Source organism: Eulemur rufifrons, chromosome 5, assembly GCF_041146395.1.
Source record: "Eulemur rufifrons isolate Redbay chromosome 5, OSU_ERuf_1, whole genome shotgun sequence".
Taxonomy (NCBI): domain Eukaryota; kingdom Metazoa; phylum Chordata; class Mammalia; order Primates; family Lemuridae; genus Eulemur; species Eulemur rufifrons.
Genome location: NC_090987.1, coordinates 40,065,719 through 40,088,162, shown reverse-complemented (window position 1 = coordinate 40,088,162; position 22,444 = coordinate 40,065,719). Strand labels below are relative to the sequence as shown.

The 22,444-nt window shown below is 44.0% G+C and overlaps 1 protein-coding gene across 2 annotated transcripts in view; it reads left to right on the top strand.

Annotated features, from left to right (window-relative positions):
• LAMA3 (laminin subunit alpha 3) overlaps positions 1–22,444 on the top strand; it is a 229,945-nt gene that overhangs the window by 79,223 nt on the left and 128,278 nt on the right. For both annotated transcript variants that reach the window (XM_069468520.1, XM_069468519.1), the window contains exons 12-15: positions 627–761; positions 19,105–19,242; positions 21,228–21,274; positions 22,241–22,340. In XM_069468520.1, coding sequence (XP_069324621.1) covers positions 627–761; positions 19,105–19,242; positions 21,228–21,274; positions 22,241–22,340 — 420 coding nt within the window. The remainder of the gene's footprint in view (positions 1–626; positions 762–19,104; positions 19,243–21,227; positions 21,275–22,240; positions 22,341–22,444) is intronic.

The following is a 22,444-nucleotide window of genomic DNA, read 5'->3' as shown; positions in this document are numbered from 1 at the left end:
AGAAGGCAGGCCCATTTATACAGACTAGTCCGGGAGACATTTTGAAAAGTTGACATTTAAACTGATGCTTGAGGGATGAGAAAGAGCCAGCTGTGCCAGGAACCAGGGGAGGGTCGTGCTGGGCAGAGGGCATGGCCTGAGCAAAGGTCCCGAGGGGGGAAGACGCTGGACAGAGGCGGTGGCGGCCGCCTGGCTACTGGGAAGGCCATGTGCCCGGAGGGTGAGGTGCGACAGCCCAGGGGAAGCCCCCACAGCCACACCTGGCACGTAGTAGGGCTGGATTTATGTTCTTTTCTTCTAAAAAATGAAAGGTAGAAATATGTTTAATTCAAAATTGTCATTAGACGGGAATCTATTAAATCGAAGTTTTACTCTACAGGGTTCAGATTTGGAGGAAAAAAATGTTCCCACTGGGGTAGATATTAAAAGATTGTAACTGTTTTGCAAATGAATGCCCATCCTAGATGTTTTGTAGTGGTATCTCTGACCCTTCTTGAATTTTTTTAAAAAAAATTTCCCATTTAAAAAAATTTTTCCTTTCTTCTGGGCTAAGAATGTTTAAAAGCCTTGGATAATTCTTGGAGGATGGAGACCACCCCCCTCTGAAAGTCCCTTGTCCTCCCCAGGGTGTGACTGTAACCTGGAAGGTGTTCTCCCTGAGATATGTGATGCCCACGGAAGGTGCCTGTGCCGCCCTGGGGTTGGGGGCCCTCGGTGTGATTCCTGCCGCTCGGGTTTCTACTCGTTCCCTATTTGCCAAGGTAAGTGGACAGTACATGGCATACTGATCATCAGTCCCTCGAGATAGATTTCCTCCTGAAGAAACGCAGAGGGTACTTACCTGGCAGGGGAGATACATGATCAAGAAATGCCGTGGGCCGGACGCGGTGGCTCACGCCTGTAATCCTAGCATTCTGCGAGGCCGAGGTGGGAGGATCGCTCGAGGTCAGGAGTTAGAGACCAGCCTGAGCAAGAGTGAGACCCTGTCTCTACTAAAAATAGAAAGAAATGATTTAGACAGCTAAAAATATATACATAAAAAAAAATTAGCCAGGCATGGTGGCGCATGCCTGTAGTCCCAGCTATTTGGGACGCTGAGGCAGAAGGATTGCTTGAGCCCAGGAGTTTGAGGTTGCTGTGAGCTAGGCTGACGCCATGGCACTCTAGCCCGGGCAACAGATCGAGACTCTGTCTCAAAAAAAAAAAAAAAAGAAAGAAAGAAAGAAATGCCGTGGATCTTTCTGGTAGAGCTATGTGGCTTGCAGTTTAATAAATTAGCCCCCAGCTTGTATATGTTAATAGATTAACCCTTGACATATGACTCTCCTACCTGGACTTTTCATCTCCTTTCTTTTGTCTTTCCAAGCCTACCCCACCTCCTGCCTGGTAGCTAAGCATATGGGCTATGGAGTCAGCTGCCTGGGTTCAAATCCAGACTCTGGAGAGGAGGTGGTGTCTGAATAGTATCTAGGAACCTGCCAGGTAGCTGAGCGGAGGAGGCAGGGTGTCCTAGGGAGAGAGAGGAATCCACAAACTCCTCCTTCTCCACTTGTTTGTATCCTGGTGTCCCAGCCTAGTAAGAGTCACTGAGGGGGCAGAGGGTGGGAGGAGAAGGTGTCTGCCCCGTCCCTAGAGCAGGACACCTGTGCAGTAAGTGTTGGGTGAATGAACACCTGAGTGAATGTGTTTGCCGGTGTCATTCTCCCCTGCGTCCCCCACAACTGTCTGCCATTGTTCTTCCCCTGTGGCTCATGGTATCTGAGAAGAGAGGAGAAAGAAGAGGAGACTGTCAGTCAGGGCCCAGGGCAGGAGATAAACACCACTCCGGGTATTACAAACAGAAGGAGACTCACCACAGTAACTGGGTGCTAACCTGAGTGGTTAAGAGCTGGTGCAGCAGGCTCTAGGCTGGGCTTCCAAGAAGGCCTCGACTGGAACGGCTGGCTGTCAGCCCAGACTGCAAGGGTAGGAGGTCTGCAGTGCTGCTGCCTCCATGGCCACCGCTTGGCACCCAGGGAGCCAGGGACAGGGCACAGCTGCAGAAATGTTCAACGTGCTACAGGATGAAGCCTCCTCCATCTCCCTAATCTTATTCAAATGCTTCTAATTTGCAAACCCGCTTGTCCTCCAGAGCCCAGCTCCAGGAGAATCTGCAAAGTGCTGGTTTTGGCTATCCAGCCTCTGGACACAAGAGGTGGTTAGAATAGGCATGGAGCAGTGTCATCTATGAGATCAGCCACGTTGATCTGTGAGTGGGGCACAGGAGAGGGAAAACTGTCCCCTAAGCTGGAGGATAAAGCACTGAGGAGCAAGAGTGACACCAGCTATTGGCTTGGGCAAGTTACTTAATCCTTCTGTTCCTGGGGTTCCTAATAACGGTGCGTGTCTCACAACCCTGTTGTGAGGGTCACTGTGTCCTGACACATAAAGCTCTTGGAACCTAGGAAGCCCTGGCTTGTAAGTTAACTATTATTCTTTTATCCTTCTTCTTCAGCCCCATACTTCCCTCTGCATCAGTTTAAGAGCCTCTTGCCCTGGTCCCAGGTATCTCCCTGTCCGCTTAAATGTCTGAATGCCATACTCCAAACCCTCCCTTTTTTCCCTGCCCCTCAGCGGTCCCTATTCATGGGCCCCTCTCCCTTGCCCTCATTTATCAGCCTTTGCCTCTCTGTAGCCCCCAGAGGCTCTCAGCAGTCCCTGCCCAGAGATTTGTCACCTGGCAGGTGGGAGGGGAAGGAAAGGAAGGGGGTGTCTTTTCTTTCTCTGCCTTAACTGCAACCGGAGAAATGCAGTGTGGGAAGCTGGAATTTCTGATGCTTTTCCTGTAAAAACATTAGTACAGGGCATGCTTTGGTTAGAATCCTGTGAATCACAGTAACTATAGCTTCTGTACCAAACTGGCTCTGTGGTCTGGCTTGCTAACTTTGCCCATGTACATAATACCGTTTCTGTGGAAAGATACCCCAAGTAGTATGTTTTGGAGCACAAGGTGGGGACTGCTTACATTTTTATTTTAGGCTGGAGACAGGGGGTCTCCCACTGACAAGATGAAGAGCACGAGCAGGAAGGCAGTCGGAGGGAAGCCTTCCTATCAGATGTCCACTAGAGTCCAAACCTAGAGAAGCTTATGTCCGGAGCAGGCAAGATTATGAGTAGTGGAGACAGCTCTGTTCCATCAAAGGAGGGGAAAGGGTTTGGGGCAGCCAAGTAGTTTATCTCACACTCTTCCACCAAATACTTAACGTGGGTCTGTAGCAGGCAAACATTTTATAGCAACCCTTTGGTTTTTTGACACTCCCCCAGTTATGGCTTAAATGTGACCTCTTTGGGGCAAGGAGTGGATGTGGGTACCTCATGTTAATTTTCTGTGTGACCTACTGACATTTATGTTGTTCTGCTTTAGCCGCTATCATTTTAGCAAAAGCAAAATATTCTTGTGGCTGAAAATAATCTATTCTTGTGGCTGAAAATAATCTCAAAGGTTTTCTTTCTTCCTCCTCTGTACCAGCCACAACCCTAGAACTCACTCTGGTAGAATGAATTACAAATATTCCAACTTAGTCATTCATATGGGTAAGGCTGTCAGACTGTGTCCTTGTGTTTATGGATACAAAGACAAAGCTAAAGCATAATAAAACATTTAAAGAAGGTGCTTTTCTACATGTCTTCACAACTAGAAGTAATTCATGTTAAGGCAGGTGGGAAATGCACAGATGTATTCAAGGAAAAGCAGGAGGGAGGTAGAACTTCCAGAAAGCAAAGTGAGGGGCTCAGCAGACGTTCTCTCCAGTAAAACAAAAATTTAATTGGTGAAAAAAAATTTTAATTATTTAAAGGTTCTGGAAGTGGTCATAAGATCATACAATAAATGAAGCAACATTTATGCTAGAAAATCTGAATCTGGGTAAGAACAGCAAGAGTCTGTGACATTTAAGCCATGACCACCTCTGTTCCCCACCCTCCAACTCCATTTTATAGAAGCTCTACCTGCATGTGTGGCCAAGGAGATGGGAGCTCTCTTTCCCCCATGGCCCAGTCTGGGGCTATGGCTTCATCCCACGAGGGGTGGGCTACTCGTGTTTCTCATTCTTCTGCAGCCCTGTATTGCAGAAGCTGGACCAGGTCTTGCTTTCCCCACCAAGCCCCCACTTGTAAGGTGGAAGCTCTAACCCAGGAACTTAGGCTGAGAATACTGGGACCCTAATCTCCCCCACCCCAGCTGGCTCATAGAGTGGAGCTTCTATGCCAGGAGGGGCAAGCTAACAAGACCAGGTGCTGCCACCTCCTGTCCCAGTGCCCAGTAGTAGAGCAGGGATATTACGCCAGAACAAGTGGGCCCCCATCTCCAGCTCTTGTGGTACAGTGGGTTCCATGCAGGAGGAAAAGTAGTAGGTCATAAGGACAAAGAGCTACAGCTCTGCTTGAGAGAACTATTTTGAACAAAGTAGAGAACTCTATGCCCAAGGGTGTTATAGAAAGCAATCAAGATCTCCATTTATAGCAATTAAGAGGCTGGTAGCTATGATACAAGCAAAACAGCAGAGCATCCAGAAATTTAATAAAGCAAATCAGAGAAAGCAACAGCCAAGAAGAGCCTTGCTGATGTTACAGATAATTCTGGAGGTTGGCAAGGCTGTGTGCATGCACTAGGCTGCACTCATTCAGGGGCAATTAGAGCAAGATATGGGGCAGACTCAAAAACATCCCCCAAGGTGCACACAAACCTATCAATACAGGGCGGAACCTCACTGGCACAGCGGCGTAAGCACAGCTTCTGACCAAACACTGAGTAAACAAGATACTCTGACACAGCGGCGACTCCTAGGAGTCAGGCTTTACTAGAAATAGTACAGTCATCTCTAGCCATCTAGAAGACTGTCTGCATGCCCAAGACTGTGCCCTCTCAGCAGTGATCAGAGCAAGAAATCCAAACTGGTAATCCCTGGCTGAATGTGAGCACCCTGAACTGTGATCTTAACCTCCAAGTCACACACACATCCAGTGGTAAAGAGTAAAAATCTAACTGATCAAGGTGGTTTAAGCATTACCTTCCATCAATAAATGACTTGTACTAACCCAGGAGTGACCCTGTCGTAGCCGGGCCGGAATATAAAAAACAAGAGTAAAAATCTGAGCAAGAACATCAGAGGCTGAACATTGCAGGGGAAATGACGTTGCAGAATTAGTTCAGCCAGTCACTAAGCAAACAAACAAATGAACAACTAATCGGGCAAATAATAACAATAATCCTGGTAGTGATGGTGGGTCAGTAGCTAGAGTTGCTTCAATATATTACCTAGAAAATCCAGTTTTCAAAAAAAAATTATGAGATGTTAAAAGAAACAGGAAAGTGTGAACCATACATAGGGGAAAAAGCAGGCAATAGAAACTGCTTTTGAATGAGCCCATATGATGGACTTAGTAAAAACTTCAAAGCATATCTTATAAATCAGTGTAAAGAACTAAAGGAAATAATTCTTAATGAATTAAAGGGAGGTATGATGACAATGTCCCATCAAATAAATAATATCAATAAAGAGAAATTACTAAAAAAGCCAAATGGAAATTCTGGAGTTGAAAAGCATAATAACTAAAATGAAAAATTCACTAACATGGCTCAACAGTAGACTTGAGCTGGCAAAGAAGAATCAGTTAACATAATGACAGATTGATAGAGATAATACAGTCTCTGGAACAAAGAGAAAAAAGAATGAAAATAAATGAACACAACCTCAGAGAAATGTGGGACACCATTAAGCATGTCCCATATGTGTAATGGGAGCTTCAGAAAGAGAAAAGAAAGAGAAAGGGATAGAAAAAATAGTGAAAGAAATAATGGCTGAAAACTTTCCAAATTTGATGACAAACCATCTGTATACCTAAGTACTTTAATGAGCTCCAAACAGTGTACATAACAGGGATCCATAGCCAGAAACATCATAGTTAAAATCATAGTCAAAATGTTGAAAGACAAGGACAAAATCTTGAAAGCTGCAAAAGAAAAATGACTTATTACGTACGAGGGAACCCCAGTTAGAATAACAACTGACTTCTCGTCAATAACAACAGAGGCTAGATGGCAGTGGGACCACATATTCTTAGTGCTGAAAGTAAAAAACTGTCAATCAGGAATCTTGTATCCATCAAAATTATTGTTCAAAATCAAGGCTAAATAAAGACCTTGCCAGATGAACAAAAACTGAGAGTATTCACTGCTAGCTGACCTGCCTTACAAGAGATAGTAAAGGAAGTTCTTTGAGCTAAAAGCAAGTAAAACACCAGACAATAATTTGATCCACATGCAAAAACAAAGAATGTTGGTAAAGGTAATGATGTGGGTAATTACAAAAGGCTGTATGATTGAATATTTTAATACATTATTCTCTTGGCTGATTTTAAAACGAAATGCACATTATCCAAAAGAAATGAAAACACATCTACACAGTAACTTGTATCCAAACATTCATAGCAGCATTATTCAAAAGAGCTAAAATGGGGAAACAGTCCAAATGTTTATCATCTGATGAATGGATAAGTAAAATTTGGCATATCCGTATAATGGGATATTATTTAGCAATAAAAAGGAATGAAGTATTTACACTTATTACCACATGGATAAACCTTGAAAACATTATGCTAAGTGAGAGAAGCTAGTCACAAAAAGTTACACATTGTATTATTCATTTATATGAAATGTCCAGAATAGACAAATTTGTAGAGATGGATAGATTAGTGATTTTCTTAGTGCTGGGGATGGAGGTGGGGGACAGACAAGGGACAATGGGGATTGACGGCTAATAAGTATGGGATTTCTTTTAGGGGAGACAAAAATATTCTAAAATTAGATTGTGCTGATGGTTTCACAACCCTGAAAATATTTTAAGCAACATTGAATTGTACACTTTAAGTGGGTGAATTGTATGGTATGTGAATTATATCTCAATAAATCTGTTTAAAAAAAACAGATAAATAATCCTAGCACTCTGGGAGGCCAAGGTGGGAGGATCGCTTGAAGTCAGGAGTTCTAGACCAGCCTGAGCAAGAATAAGACCCCATCTCTACTAAAAAATAGAAAAAAATTAGCTGGGTAACTAAAAATAGAAAAAATTAGCTGGGCATAATGGCCTGTGCCTATAATCCCAGCTGCTCGGGAGCTGAGGCAGAAGGATCGCTTGAACCCAGGAGTTTGAGGTTGCTGTGAGCTAGGCTGATGCCATGGCACCCTAGCCCAGGCAACAGAGTGAGTCTCTGTCTCTAAAATAAAATAAAATAAAAAACAGATAAAGCAGAAGGTGGGGAGTGGAACCCCAACACACTAAAGTGGAGTTTTTCCTCCCCAGACACATATCAGCCTCATCTCTTCACAAATTTAATCCCCATCGCTCCTGTATATTTTATAGCAGTGATCAAAGAATGTGCACTAGAATTTTAGAGTTAAAAGGAATTGAAATCACAGGTATTTATTTTACAGCAACCATTCTGAGACCTGGGAGAATAAGTAGGTTATAGATGGTTGCAGAGTGGTGAGTAGTACCCACATTTCTGGACCCCTGGCCTGCTGTGCTGCAGGAATTGTATTCTATTCCTTAAACAACTTCAGCACCTGGAGGTCCCAGGACATCAGGAAGCATGAAAACTCTGCTTCCATAGCTGAGTTTTTCAGACTGTAGGTCACTGTCTGTTAGTGGATGGAGAAATGAATTTAGGGGGTACAGACCAGCATTAAAGTGAAATATAATAGACAAGAACTTGTAAGAATGCATCATAAAGCTAAGAAATGTCTTGTGAAGTTCTTCTTCATAGTTATTTATATTTTAATAGATATCTCTATCATCTCTCTCTCTCTCTCTCTTTCTGTTTATATGGTTACAATGTAAAATATATTCCTTACTGTGGATGTGGCTACAACCATTTGGAAGCTACTATGCTAAAGTCTCCTAGAGGATTTTATCTGTGCTTTTGAGTAGTTTGTCACTTTTTTTTTTTTTTTTTTGGTTACTTTGTAAAATTCTGTTCTTTGGTGTTGTGGCTTCAGACTCTCAAATAGCTATAGCCTGAAGTCATAGAGCATTTGGGTGAAGTCATTGTCTCTCATTCAACTGGAAACTGTTGCTCAGTGAATTGCAGCAATAGTCTGATGAATCCATTTTCACCATTAAGATATTCCTGTGCCAATATGCACTGCATATTTCCTTCCCAAACCTGTTTGAGGGGCAGGAAAGCAGACTGTCTTATTTTTACTATTACCTAAGAGGGGCAAGGACCAAAGAGAAAAGTGTAAAGAATTAGTTCGAGATGTGTACTCTGTTTTATCTTTAACCCATAATCTCATCTTTACTCTTTTGCCTTAAACTCTGCAAGGAGAAAGGAAGGTATAAATGTCAATGTCCTGTCATCTATGCCCCACTGACTCAAGAGTGTGGAAACTCCAGTCTGAAATTTCCAGCAAGCTACATAGAAATGTAAGCAGCAAACACAGCTATCTTTTAAAACTGTCTGGAGTTGATAAATAGGTTGAGCTTGGAGTCCTTTGTGAGGGAAAAAAAAAACCAAGATAATTTGGATTTTACAAATGTCTGTGAAAATCTGCCTTTCCTTAGAGTTGCTCTTTCAAATGAGAATCATCTTGGATTATTCATATGAACAAAAGAGAAACATTTTCTTGAATTTAAAAGCAAATACAAGGAAAATATTTTAGTACCCACCCATATCACTCTTTTTGAAAATGTTAACATTATAATACTGGCCCTAAACTATAATACATACAAAATTCTAGCTGAGCGTAGTGGCTGATGCCTATAATCCCAGCACTTTGGAAGGCTGCAGCAGGATCCTGAGGAGGATTGCTTGAGACCAGGAGCTTGAGACCAGCCTGGGCAACACAGTGAGACCCCATCTTAGAAAAAATAAAAGACAAATTAGCTAGGCATGTTAATATGTGCCTATAATCCCAGCTACTCAGGAGACTGAGGCAGGAGGACTGCTTAAGCCCAGGAATTGGAGTTTACTGTGAGCTATGATGATGCTACCACACTTCAGCCTGGGTGAAAGACCAAGACCCTGTCTCTCAAAAAAAAAAAAAAAACAAAAACAAAACAACAACAGCAGCAAACCCCAAAGCCAAGTCACCACATGCAGATTTTCAAAGGAAATGTCCAGAGACCTGTTTTACAACATTTTCTCACACTCAAAGGAATGTGAAAAGGATAGGAGAGTGGAGGAGAGAATCTGGGCATGTGGATATCTGTGTATAAAATTGTGCTGTGAACCCCTTCCTTTCCCAAAGAGGGAGGGTGGGAGCTTACCCCCTCACCTCAAATCTAATGAAGGGCTTTCATGGTGTCTTAGTGTGTTTGGTGGTGCTATAACAGAATACCTGAGACTGGGTAGTTTATAAAGAAAAGACGTTTATTTAGCCAATGATTCTTCAGGCTGGGAAGTTCAAGAGCATAGCACTGCGTCTGGCTAGCTTCTGGTGAGGGCCACGTGTTGGGTCAAAACATGGCAGAGAAGTGGAAAAGCAAGTGAGAGTGTGCAAAGAGATCACATGGTGAAGGAGGAAGCATCAGAGAGAGAGTCTAGGAAGGATAACTCACTTTATAATAACCCACTGTCATGGCAACTAATCCAGTTCTGTGACAGCAAGAAGTCACTTTCTCCCTTGAAAGGGCGTTTGTTAATCTATTCATGAGAAATCCATCCTCATGATGCAAATACCTCCCATTAGGCCCAACCTCCCAACACTGCTGCACTGGCAATTAAACTTTAACATGAGTTTTGACAGGACAAGCCACATCCAAACCACAGCACATGGGATGCCTCAGGAGGGGCAGAGGTGCCCAGGGTGAGACTTTGGCTTGGAAAACCCAGAGGCTAAGAGCTGGGTGTCTCTTGCTTGGAGGCAAAATGGGGAGAGTACTGCTGTGCTGGGAATGGCCTGTACTTAGTGTTCTGGGGCAAGGGGTGCGTGGGTGTTTTCCACCACAAGATGTGGGGGCTTCTGGGTGGGTGTCTTGGTTCCTGCCCAATAGGCCTGCGCAGAGGCACCAGGAGACCTCACCCAAAGCAGCTGGAGTTTCTGTCCAGGTGCCTCTTGTAAAATAACAGTGTGGTAATAGCAAATTTGAGGTTCAGTAAGGCCAGCAGACCAGGAGATAACTGCCATTGAAAAGATAGTTACAGTGCCCAAGAGGAGGGAGCGTGCCACACTGTGGGGACACCACATGGAGAAGCACCAGGGTTGGTTGAGAGGCAGAGGGAAAGGCGGGAACTGCGGCCAAGATCCTTATTGTGGTTTCTGCAGGAAGGAATGGGTGGGGCAGGGGAAGCAGGTTTAAGATTGTCCAGTTCGAATAATTTCAGTGGAGTTGGGAGCATTGGGGCTGTCCCTAGTGATCTGGTACTTGGCTCTGGAGTGATTAGGGCAGGCATAATGTGGCCCAGAGTGTGAGAGTTCATAGAGAAGGTGTTGGGGCTGTGGCCTCTTTATTGGTTGGGTTGCATTTGAAAAGCAGCTCTCAGGAGAGTTGTTCACTAACTCTAGGATTCGCCTCACCCTGGGAGTGCAGTCCCTCCAGGGGCAGCAAGGCCCCAAGATGTCAAAGCAACAGAAAATGAAAGACATGGTTAATACAATGCCCAGGAGCTGAGGCAGTTGTGGGCTGAGGAAAGAGTCCCAAGCAACAGGAACAGTGAGGCATCCACCACCCAGGGGCAAGGGAATGGTAGGAGGGGAGTGGCCAGCACGGAACCACTAAGGAGTCTAGACAGCATCCTTGGAGGAAGAGTCAGCTTCGGGTTAGTATAGGCCTGGTCCAAGAAGAGCAATCCTTTCCCCCTCCCTCTTTTTCCTCCCCCACCCAGGCTCAGGGAAAATGTGAAGTTGAAGCCAGCGATGGAGGAAGAATGTGCACTCCACCCCGTGCCCACCCCTCCCACCCACCACCTCCACCTTCCTTTCCCACCATGGGCATTAAGCCTGAATCAGGTCTGAGAAGGAGGAGGGAAGATTTGACCTTAAACTTGGTTTCAACTCAAAGTTTGTTCTTTTACCTAAGAGTGTGCTGAAAAGCCCTGAAACTACTAGAGTTTTCACCTAGGTGCAGGGAGACAGTCACCCAACTGAAAACTGAGAAGGGCCATGGGATATAGTTGACAGGAGGAGTTGTGCTTGTATAACACAGTGGTTGTATAACACAGTGGTTGTATAACACTCAGTGGTCGTATAATAGTTGCATCTCTGTGTGGCTTAATGCACCATGACTTCCTTAAAGGAACTCCATGATTCTGATTTGTTTCTAGGAACTGCTGTCCTTTTTAATACTCTGCCTGTTTAAACATAGACTTCTATTAAAAGCCCCAAGCTCTCAACATTTTTCCTCTAAAAAAAAATCACTTTTAAAATTTATGCTATAATTTTTTTTGACCTTCAGCAGAGTATTATTTCAGCTAGCTGGAATTTGGTTACATGGCCACGTATGTGGAGCAAAAGTAAAAACCCTGCTGTAAGCTCCCAACCCCCACTGCCTCTGTGAAGTCAAGCACTCCCCCAGAGATGTGCACTCAAGGAATTCCAGCCTCATCCTCCTCCCCATTTTGTTAAAAATAATTTTTCTAAATTTGGTTATTTGTTTTCCAAGCCAAACCCATGGTAAATTAGAAATATAAAATTAGAAGGGGGGGAAAGATTGCTAGGGCAACACACTCAGCAAGGGAGGAAACAGACAAGCGGACATGAAACTTAAGAGGTATAGCTCTTGTGGCTAAATTTATTCAAGTGAGGGGGGAAAAAAAGAGGTATAGCAGCCTGAGGCCATTTAATGAAGGGCAAATAATCCTACCCAACTCTGAAGGTGCTGAGGGTATCACTATTATTAATAGATTAAGTAAATGAGCATTATAATGATGGCTCTAGGTCCTAAAGAAATGGTTAAATTATGTCTAATTTTCCTGCTTCATAAGGAAGGGAAGTATATCATACATTTTAGTAAGAGTACTATTTTATGGTTAAAATGATAACATTTTGGTGATTGAAGAGTCAGTTATGACTCTTTGCAGTTTCATGTGACAGAACACTTGACCTAAACTGGTTTAAGGCAAAAATAATCCATTGGCTTTAATTGAAAAGTTGGGGGATATTTGGTTTCAGGAACAGCTGGATCCAGGGGCTCAAAAGATGTTGGCAGGGTCTATTTTTCTGCATCTTTGAACTCTGCTGTTTTACATATTGGCTTCATTCTTAGCCCTCAGGTGGTGGTAAGATGGCAGCCAACAGCTCTTAGACATAAATTGCTATGGACTGAATTGTGTCCCCCAAATTCACATATTGAAGCCAAACCTTCAGTGTAATAGTATTTGGACTAAGGAAGTTATTAGGGTTAAATGAAGTCATAAGGGTGGAGCCCTGATCCAACAGGATTAGTGTCTTTATAAGAAGAGACACCGGAGAGCTTGCTCATTCTTTTCGCCTCTGCCCTGTGAGGACATAGTGGGAAGGTGGCCCTCTACAAGCCAGGAAGCAGACCCTCAGCAGAAACTGAATCAGCTAGCACCTTGATTTTGGGCTTCCCAGCCTCCAGGACTACAAGAAAATAAATTTCTATTGTTTAAGCCACCCAGTCTATGGTATTTTGTTACAGCATCTCAAGCTGACTGATGCATATCCTTCCATGTTCAAGACTGGAGAAACAGTACGCTTTCCTCCAGGGCAGGTCTGGCTCTGATTGGATCACGTGCCCATGCCCCAACCAATCCTATGGCTGGCAATGCAGTGCTCTGATTGGCCGAGCCTGAGTCTCCTCACATCCATGGAACTGAAAATGGAGTCAGAGCGGTGGGAACAAGGGCAAGAGCGGTTCCCCCTGTGGCAAAATCAGGTGTTATAACCAACATGGGATGGTAAAACTAGGTGTCAGCAAAATCCTCAGCTCTCTCAGAAAATTTAGTTCCTCATAGTTACCAATCCTATGAGAGATTAGGGAAACCTCTGAGGTTTAACAGTAGCGTGTTTTTATTTTTTCTCCTTAAGAAGCTGACACCTGACACAAGAACTCTTTCATCAGCCACAAGGCATGAAGACAATGCCATATCTCCTGTATTAAATGATTGGAGTTAGAATTTTTTAGGAAATAAGCATTTATCTTCTCAGGGATATTTTTGGTAGCGTTGGTTTGGACCTCGGTTTCCACAGGTCTGACAAAAACTTGCGACCTCTCTGGCAGCGTGAGAGCGACAAGACTCTCAGCCTGTCAGAGAGGGGCTGGGGGAGGAGCCCAGCAGGCGCGCGTCCGGCCCCAGCCGGCCAATGTCTCTGGTCGGCCCCTGCGGGACTCCGTGTGGCTCAAAGGCGTGGCCCAAGTGGAGGGACAGAGGCTCAGCCTGAAGGGCAGAGAGGGGCAGGAAAGTCATGTGCTCTGATACGCCCTTTCCTTTTCCACTTCTTCCTCAGCTCCGCCCAAAAGGGGCGAAGGAGGGAGAGAGAGAGCACTGTTTGGGCTTTCGCCTCCAGTCTTGCCAGGCGGGGGACTAACACACACCGGTGCCTCTCCAGCCTCGGGAATCCTGCCGGTGCTTCCGAGCTGTTTTCTGAGTTGTGCTAGAGATGCGCCGCCCACCTCATTCCCGGTGTGGTGTCCCGGTATCCCCTGCAATTTGTTGTTTCGGGTCTGAACCGTTCTGGGAAGAGTTTGGGAGGATGCAGCATTCTGTCTGTGATGGTCTCCCTTCTCTTGCGCCCATCTTTCTTTTCTAACAGTTTTTGTGATTTTTTTTTTTTTTTGACTACCCATTGAATTTTAGAATCAAATCAACATGGCCCAAAATGCTGTATCAGCTGACCTAGTATATTCCAGCCAAAAAAAAAATGTTCTTATAGCTTTGCTCTTCATTGCTTTAAAGATTTTCAGAATCTTTTTTAAAGAGAATTTAAAAACCCATCTAAGATGTTCTTGCCAACTGCAGTCCTGGATTTATGTTTTGCATTAAAGTAATTCACTCCAGACTCTTCTAAGTACAATGCTGTATTCTTCTCATGTTGACTTTGACTCACTGAAGTGCCTGCCCTACGGTTTTCTTTTTTATAGGTGTAAATTGAATCCTAGCTGTGAGACCAGACTGGAGAATGGTCTATATGTCCATAAAGTGTATATTTATGTTTATGTTTGGTTCAACTCTTTGTCTTCAACCACAGAATATAAGTGCAACTATCTGGATTAACTAGGTTATCTGGGGAGTTTACTCCTCCCCTGTCCCTCATTCCTGCCTTCCTCCACTCCTCTCTTCTCCCTTTCTCTTCATTTTTCTCTTCCTCTTCCTCTTTTCCTCCTCTTCCCCTCTCCCCTCCTTTTCTAGTGAGTTGGCTGGGCAGCGGATAGGAGGGTGGGAATGTGCAACATGGTCCTCCCACGACTGTGAACTGACACTGGAAGTGCAGCTGCCCAACCCCAACCACAGGACCCAGGGCCCAGAACCATCCCCATTAGAGTTGGATGTACTCTTCGGGTTGTGGTAACGGGTCTTGCCGTAGAGAAGTCCTATAAATATGTTGCCAATGAGAGATTCACCCCCTCTTCCTGTTAGCACATTCTCAGGGGTCAGACAGACCAGCCAAGTGGGGAGGACAGGGCACTCAGAGTGGTGAGTGGTGGGTTTCTGGCCTGGGATGCTCCTGAGAGAGTCTCCCAGCCTTTCCAGGGGGAAAACAAAGACCAGAGGGCTGGCCTTTGGGGAGCAGTCTAAAGCCAAGTTTTGTGCAATTTTGCCTTGAACTGGTGCTTCCCTGTTATTTGCTTTTTGTCTAAGAGAACATTGAGGTGAATGGTTGGAAAAAGCTTTGGAAGATTTGGAAAATCTTCCAAAAGATTTTCTGTAGATTTAGTTTACCCAAAGCCCAGTTGCAGAGACATGAATTGTGATAAGTATTGTGGAACTGACAGTTGGGTTTGTGGCTCTGACGGAAGAAGGTGCCAGCTGGTTTTTCTACCAGAAGGGAAAGCTGTCAAATCACAGGCCATGAGAGCATCCCGTAAACAGTAAGGAGCCCTGTTTACTATAAATTGCAGGTTTCCACATGGCGTGGCCTCACTTGTGAGCATGTAACTGAGGTGAAGGGGATCCGACGAGCTAACATATCAGGAACCAATATAGAGATGGACCTGAGGGAGGGTGCTGATGGTCACCCATTCCCTCCTTGTGAAATTTGGCATTTCCTGTGGACCAGGACTGTGCTCGGTGCTGGAAGACATTCACAAGCATGGCAGACAAGCTGCCTGTCCCCTGGAACCTTTGTGATCATTATTTTTTTTTAATGTTGTGATTATTATTTTTTATATTTCTTGAGAGTAAAAGTTTCTTAAAGCAAAAACAGTGAGGAGTGGATAGGAAGAGGCAAAATACTCCAGAAACTCCAAAGGACCTGGATCAGAACAAAGAACAAAATTAAAATATTTTTAAAGCCTTATAGTATTTCCAAGAGTGAGAAAAGGACTGCCAATGTTAGGATTTGGGTTTGGGATTTGGCAGCTTTCATATAATAGTTGGATTAAAATGAGAAGTGTGGTGCCAGATTAATTCACAATTTTAAAATGCTGTACATGCTTTTAAGGTCAAGTCTTTGTTTTCACCTCCAGGGTATAACTGTGTCTCCTGGCTCCCTGGACAACCCTGTGGCCCTAGAAGCCAGTGTCTGTGTCACCTGTATTATGCCACGGAGCTGCTGCCACTATGCCCACGCAGCTACCCTGACTGCCTTCATGAGGGTTTTTCTCTCTGCAGCCACTTTCTCTTAGGGCAGAAATAGCAGAACGAGTCTGTATTAGCCAGGGTTCTCCAGAGAAAAAGAATCAATAGGGGGTGTATGTATATGTATAAAGAGAAATTTATTTTAAAGAATTGGCTCCTTCAAGTCCTGGTATTGTGGCTAGCTAAAGAAAAGAAATTAAAAAAAAAAAAAAAAAAAAAGAATTGGCTCTTGCCATTGTGAAGGCTGGCAGATTTGAAATCTGCAGGGTGGGCTGATGGGCTGGAGACCCAGGGAGAGTTGATTCTGTAGCTCGCGTCCGAAGACAGTCCGGTGGCAGAATTCCTCCTCCTTCTTTAGGGGATATTGGACTTTTTCTCTTAAGGCCTTCAACTGATTGGATGAGGCCCACCCACACGTTAGTCTACTTTATTCAGAGTCTACTAATTTCAGTATTAATCTCATCTAAAAAATACCTTCACAGCAACATCTAGACTGGTGTTTGACCAAACATCTGGGTACCATAGGCCTAGCCAAGTTGACATAAAATTCACCACCACAGAGCCCAGGAATATTTCCTCAGAAACCTGCCACTAGCTAGGGACTGACAGAATCTCTGCAAATAGGCCTGGTGGGGCCATGAGAGAAAACTGACAGAGATGGCAGTTGGAGGTCTGAGTCTTGTTCTACTATCTGCCAACAGCTGGGGGTGGCATTAGGCACATTTCTTAGATTTAGTTTCTTGTGGTGTGGGGTGCTTTGTACTGTGTCAATTATTCTCTAGCCCGTCTTCTGGATTTTTAGCTCTTTGAGATCAGGGAATACAACTGTCTCTCACTATCTGTGGGGGATTGGGGACCCCTCTCGGATACCAAAATCCATGGCTGTTTGAGTCCCTGATATAAAATGGTGCAGTATTTGCACATAACCTACACATATCTTCCCATATACTTTAAATCATCTCTAGATTATTTATAATACCTAATACAATGTAAATGCTATGTAAATAGTTGTTATACTATGTTATTTTTTTATTGTTGTAGTGGTATTTTTTTATTGTGGGTTTTCTTTTTTTCCCTGAATGGTTTTGATCTGTGGTTGGTTGAATCCACAGATGTGGAACCCACAGCTATGGAGGGCTGACCATGTGTGCTTTTTGCATTTCCCTCCACAACACCTAGCTGTGGCGCCTTTGAACACAGTAGACCTTCAGTCAATGGTGGGTGGATGAATGTAAAATAGGAGAGTGGAATGGTGACATATATTCTGGGTCTGCCACTAATTGTGTCCCTCTGAGCAAGTCACATAGCCCGTTGAAGTACTAGGTAATTTGTAAATGAGAAAACTAACCAAGTTCCCTTTCATCAGTGAGAGTTTTTTGTGTTTCCAGTGACAACTCTGGAAAATCTATCATTTGTTCTCATTATTTCTAAAAAGCACTTCCAGGTGACTTGCCGCACCTGGGCTGAGTCCTGTCCAAGACATTGGAAACTTGATGGTCTCACTGGGGCTTCTTGCTCCAAGCCTTAGTCGTGTGGGACTTAACAGACCTCAAGGCCACCTGTAAATAAATCACTAGAATTGGGACTTTACCTTAGGAGTCTTTTCTTTTCCAAGGCCCCAACTTTTTGAAACCTTGCAGACAAGGTTGTATTTTTTTTTTTTTTTTTTACTGTGTACACGGGATATAAATTTGAAAGTCAGAAATACTAATTTATTGAATGTATTGATTGTCATTAATTCAATATGGGACAGTGTGAAGAGCACCTCTCCAAGCACTGGGGACTTGGATAATTAAAATAACAATGTCAATGAGAGCAAGCACTTACTGAGCACTTCCTCTAGGCCAGACACTGTGCTCAGTTCTTTACTGCTCATGACCTTGTGACCAAATGACCAAATGACCTAGCCTCAGCTCCAGTTTACAGGAAAGGAAACCGAGGCTTAAAGAGGCTAAGCAACTAGCCCATGATGGCATGGCTGTTAAGTGGCACAGCCAGTGTTTGAATCCAGATGTGTCTGACCCCACAGACTGAAGCCCTTTGCTACAGACTAATTCTGTGATTTCAGAAATGCCACTTAACTTCTGAGCTTCACCATGTAATAGTGGAATTCAATGAGACCATCTCTCTAGTTGCTTCCAGTTTGTAAGATGTGAAACTCTTCAGCTGAAGAAGTCAGTCTGCTCATTTCCACTGCTCTCCCCTCACCAGAAGCAGAGTCCTTGCAGGGAAAATGGGGGTGACGCTGAGTGACTGCAGCCCTGTAGGGGTTTAGCTGCAGAGACTGGTAGGAACATGACCCAGTGGGAAGAGGGAGTCGAGAGGGCAATGGCCAGAGCCTCTTCTCTCCATCCACACGTTTACTCATCCAGTTAGCTGAAGTAGATGCGCTGCCTTTCCCATCAATTCCCAGTGCTGCCTGCATAACTTTCCATGGCTATTCAACTACACTAGACCTTAGAAAAATCAGTATGAAAAAAGGAGGTCAGAGAAGAGTGGGAACAGTTGCAGGCTGATCTGGACTGGAATGGTTTGCACCTGATCCCCAGGAGGATGTGGAATTAAAGTGGCCCTTTCTGTGAGTCACATCCCCCATCAGCTGCTCCCTCCACCCTCCTTTTACAAGTGCCAGTTACTGTGTGTGAGAAGCGTCCCCCAAACCCTCATGCACCACCTGCCAATCTTGCTGAATATGAAATTAATGACAGCAATAAAAACTAAGCTAGCAGTTATCGAGTGCTTGCTATGATAGGCATTGCCCCCAGCTCCTTTATTAAGTATTATTTAACCCTCATGACAATCTTGTCAAGTAGGTATTAGTCTCACTCCCATTTAAGAACGGGGAAACTGAAACTTAGAGCAATTGAGTGACTTGTTTCAGGTTCCAGATCTCTTTTTTTTTTTTTTGAGACAGAGTCTCACTCTGTTGTCCAGGCTAGAGTGAGTGCCGTGGCGTTAGCCTAGCTCACAGCAACCTCAAACTCCTGAGCTCAAGCGATCCTCCTGTCTCAGCCTCCCGAGTAGCTGGGACTACAGGCATGCACCACCATGCCCGGCTAATTTTTTTTCTATATATATTTTTAGCTGTCCATATAATTTCTTTCTATTTTTAGTAGAGATGGGGTCTCGCTCTTGCTCAGGCTGGTCTCGAACTTCTGAGCTCAAACGATCCGCCCACCTCGGCCTCGCAGAGTGCTAGGATTACAGGCGTGAGCCACTGCGCCCGGCCGCAGGTTCCAGATCTCTTAAGAGGTGGAGCTGGCACTTGCTTTTGGGTCTCTCTGGCTCCACCTGTGTGCTCTGATCCAGGATGGGATTCTGCCCCTGCCCTGCCACCCTGCGTCTGACCGAGTTCTTTCCATGTAGCCTGCTGGTGTTCAGCCCTGGGGTCCTACCAGACGCCCTGCAGCCCAGTGACTGGACAGTGTGAATGCCGGCCAGGGGTTACAGGACAACGGTGTGACAGGTGCCTCTCGGGAGCCTATGATTTCCCCCACTGCCAAGGTAGGGAAGCCAGCAGCATGCTGGAGGGTGGGTCCTCTCTGAGGTGTGTGCAGGCAGCCTCCCAGAGAAGCCTGCCAATGCCCTGCAGCCCCACCATTGGTTACTTCAACATGTTTGACCCAATCCATCTGGTTCCTGCCCAGTTTGAGTCAGTTGAAAACACATGTATCAGATATGCACCCACAAAGGAATACAGCAATGATCTGTTCCTAACTTTAAAAAAATTTAAATTCCCATGACTTATAAATTTGGGTTTCTTGGTTCACGTGTCAAATTTCTGGGGACAGCAGTGTGGCAAAGGTGACTCCTTTAAGCTAAACAGAGAATTTGTTGTCCTCTGTCCCAATGCATCGTACTTTCTCTCCTTACTGGCCTGCGGTGCTGCTGTTGGCTGTGCCATAATCTTCTAGCAGGTGCCCTTGCGGGCAGGCTGAGCGGGACCTTTGCTGTGTTTCTGTCCCTCTCTCTCTGCCTGCCCCTGGCCTCCTGGGGGACTGTCATCACACTTCAGCCCAGGTGTTAGGGGGAGGGGTGTGGGGTGCATAGGAGCCTTTGCTGTTTAGAGAGAGTGAGCCAAGGAGGAGGGAGATGGAAACCAAACCCACAGCTATGAGGTATCGTTGGTATTCATCTCTCCATTGACGTGAGAGATTGAGAATCGGCCACGTTCTGGGGCAGAGGGGACAGAAATGAGATGCCTGTAAATCTCCCCGAGCTTCCTGGTGTGTGCAGCCTCCAAGGTGTAGGCCAGCAGCTCCTGACCGTTGATTTCAGTGAATTCGTGCTCTGTTGGAAAGTGTTGGTGCATCAGGAGAATGTGGTTTTCTCACACCAGCCTGTCCAGCCCGACATCCACAGCTGGCTGCAGACAAGGCTGCGTGCAGACTTCATTTCCCAGAACCTCACTAACCAGAATCCTCAAGAGACCAGGTTTTTGTGAGGGTGGAAATTGCAGCCAGCAGTCAGAGGGGACTGCTTGCCTTCGAGAGGCCCGAAGGTCCCTGGCGTTCGAGGGCGTCCCAAGGTGGGTCTGCTACCTCCACGGACCTCACAGGAGCCAAAGGAAGCGTGTGGCTGCCAGGCAGAGAGGCTGAGAGCCACAGCCATGCCAGGGCTATATGGCCACATTTATATCCTGGGGAGGAACCCTAGGCTGGGCATGGCCAGGTTGGAAAACAAAAATGGGAGGGTTAAGTTTAGTATTACAGAAAAATATGGGGGACAGAAGAACATCAGAGAGAAACACACACACACACACACACACAATGAGAGAGTGAGAATTGTTAAGGAGATGCTGAAGCGAACAGAAACAAAGGCAAAAAGGCTAAGTAACAGTTTGTAGAGAGACACAATTTTCTTATGGATTTATTTAAATGATTTCAAAAACCAGGCTCAGAACAGGCTTACCTAACCTTTTTCAGTTTGAATGCTATGTAATAGTCATACTGAGACGTTGCAAGATTGCAGTTTATTGAGAAGAGATTATATTAGGCTTTTATTGCTATGCTAAATCAAGACAGCAAACTAATTGATTTTATAAATAACTTTAGTATAGGTGGGAACAAGGGGATTGTGATAATTAAAGAATTAACTCTTGGTTAACCAAAAAAATGTTCTTACAAATTGTGTAACTTCTCAATGGACAATTAAAAATCTCTTGGTACCATAGTGCCCTCTTCTGGACAATACTAAAGATGCTCAAAATTTTAGAATCTCCTTTTCCTAATCTCTCCATCATCCATTAGAAATGAATTTTTATTACTAGGCAGGGTATAGAGTTGTCACAAAAGAAGTGATTTGGGGATTAAAAACCATAAATGTTATTTGGGATTTGGTTGCACACAAGGTCTTTGCCATGATCAAAAAATATAAACGTTTTTGCACTATTTAAAAGCAAGAAAAAATTTTAAAACTTCAAACATCAAAACAGAGAGAAAAATAAACAAACCACCAGATAATTTTTAAAATTTCTAAATCTTACACAGGTTCCAGCAGTGCTTGTGACCCGGCTGGAACCATCGACTCCAGTTTGGTAAGTAGAGGATTATAAAAGGTTTGCAGTTCTAGCTAATGATATTATTCTGATACATATTAAAGACTGCGTGGAAGCTCCTGAAATTAAAAATAAATGCAAATAAGACCTGAGGCCAAATTGCTTAAAGAAGTCATTGTTCTTTTTCAAAGTACATAGGTGATTTTGTGATTTTTTTTTTCCAAAAATAAAAGAATAAGGTTTATTTAAACATTTCATTCTAGAAAGTTTAACTCTTACTGTAGGTTACTCTGAGTGTGTTGCCACTATGGATCTTTGCCCAGAAGTCTAACAAATGTAATTAATAAAACAGAAAATCAGTGGCCAAAGACATTAAATAAAGTTGGCTGTGCACAGAATAATTACAACTTATTTGTATTATTCCAAACACAGTAGCATGATATTCTTAGGACACTTTTCTAAGACATTTAGGAATTATCTGTCTTCTTGGCCTCAAAGCCTAGAGATGCTGGTCTCCAGGCACCGGATGGATGGTGTGAAAGAGGTTCTGCCATCCTTACTATGAGCCCTGACGATATTGAAGCAAGGCAGCTAATCTAGCATGTTGCAAAAGCACTCTCAGATAAACATAACTCTTTACTGATTCTCAATGTGTTAAATATTCAGATATTTTTCCATTTAAAATTTGTAGTCCACACTGTAACAGCATCAAGAGACGCTGACAATTTTATAAAGAAGCATGATTTAAAAATTTTTTCTTTCTCTCTATTTTCTAATTTCTTTTTAACCACAGATGTGGTTTATGTGTGTAACAAATAAATGAATAAACAGCCTAAAGCAATTAACAGACTGCCAAAATCAACCCAGTACGTTTATTCCCCCTGGATACATTTAATTACTTTTCATGGCCAAAATATATTTCTGTGACAAGCCTTTGCTCAGAGCACATGTTTGAAAACATGTCAGTTCCAAGATGTCAAATATTAGTTTGATTTTCATTCAAAGGGGTATTGCCAATGCAAGCTTCATGTTGAAAGTCCTACTTGTAGCATCTGCAAACCATTATATTGGAATCTAGCCAAAGAAAACCCCAATGGATGTTCAGGTAAGGTTTCTTATACAACATAATTTACTGTATTGTGACTTCCTCTTAATTTTCTCTGCCTCAGTAACTAAAACCACAAAAGAGCTATTTGTTGAATCAGTTCG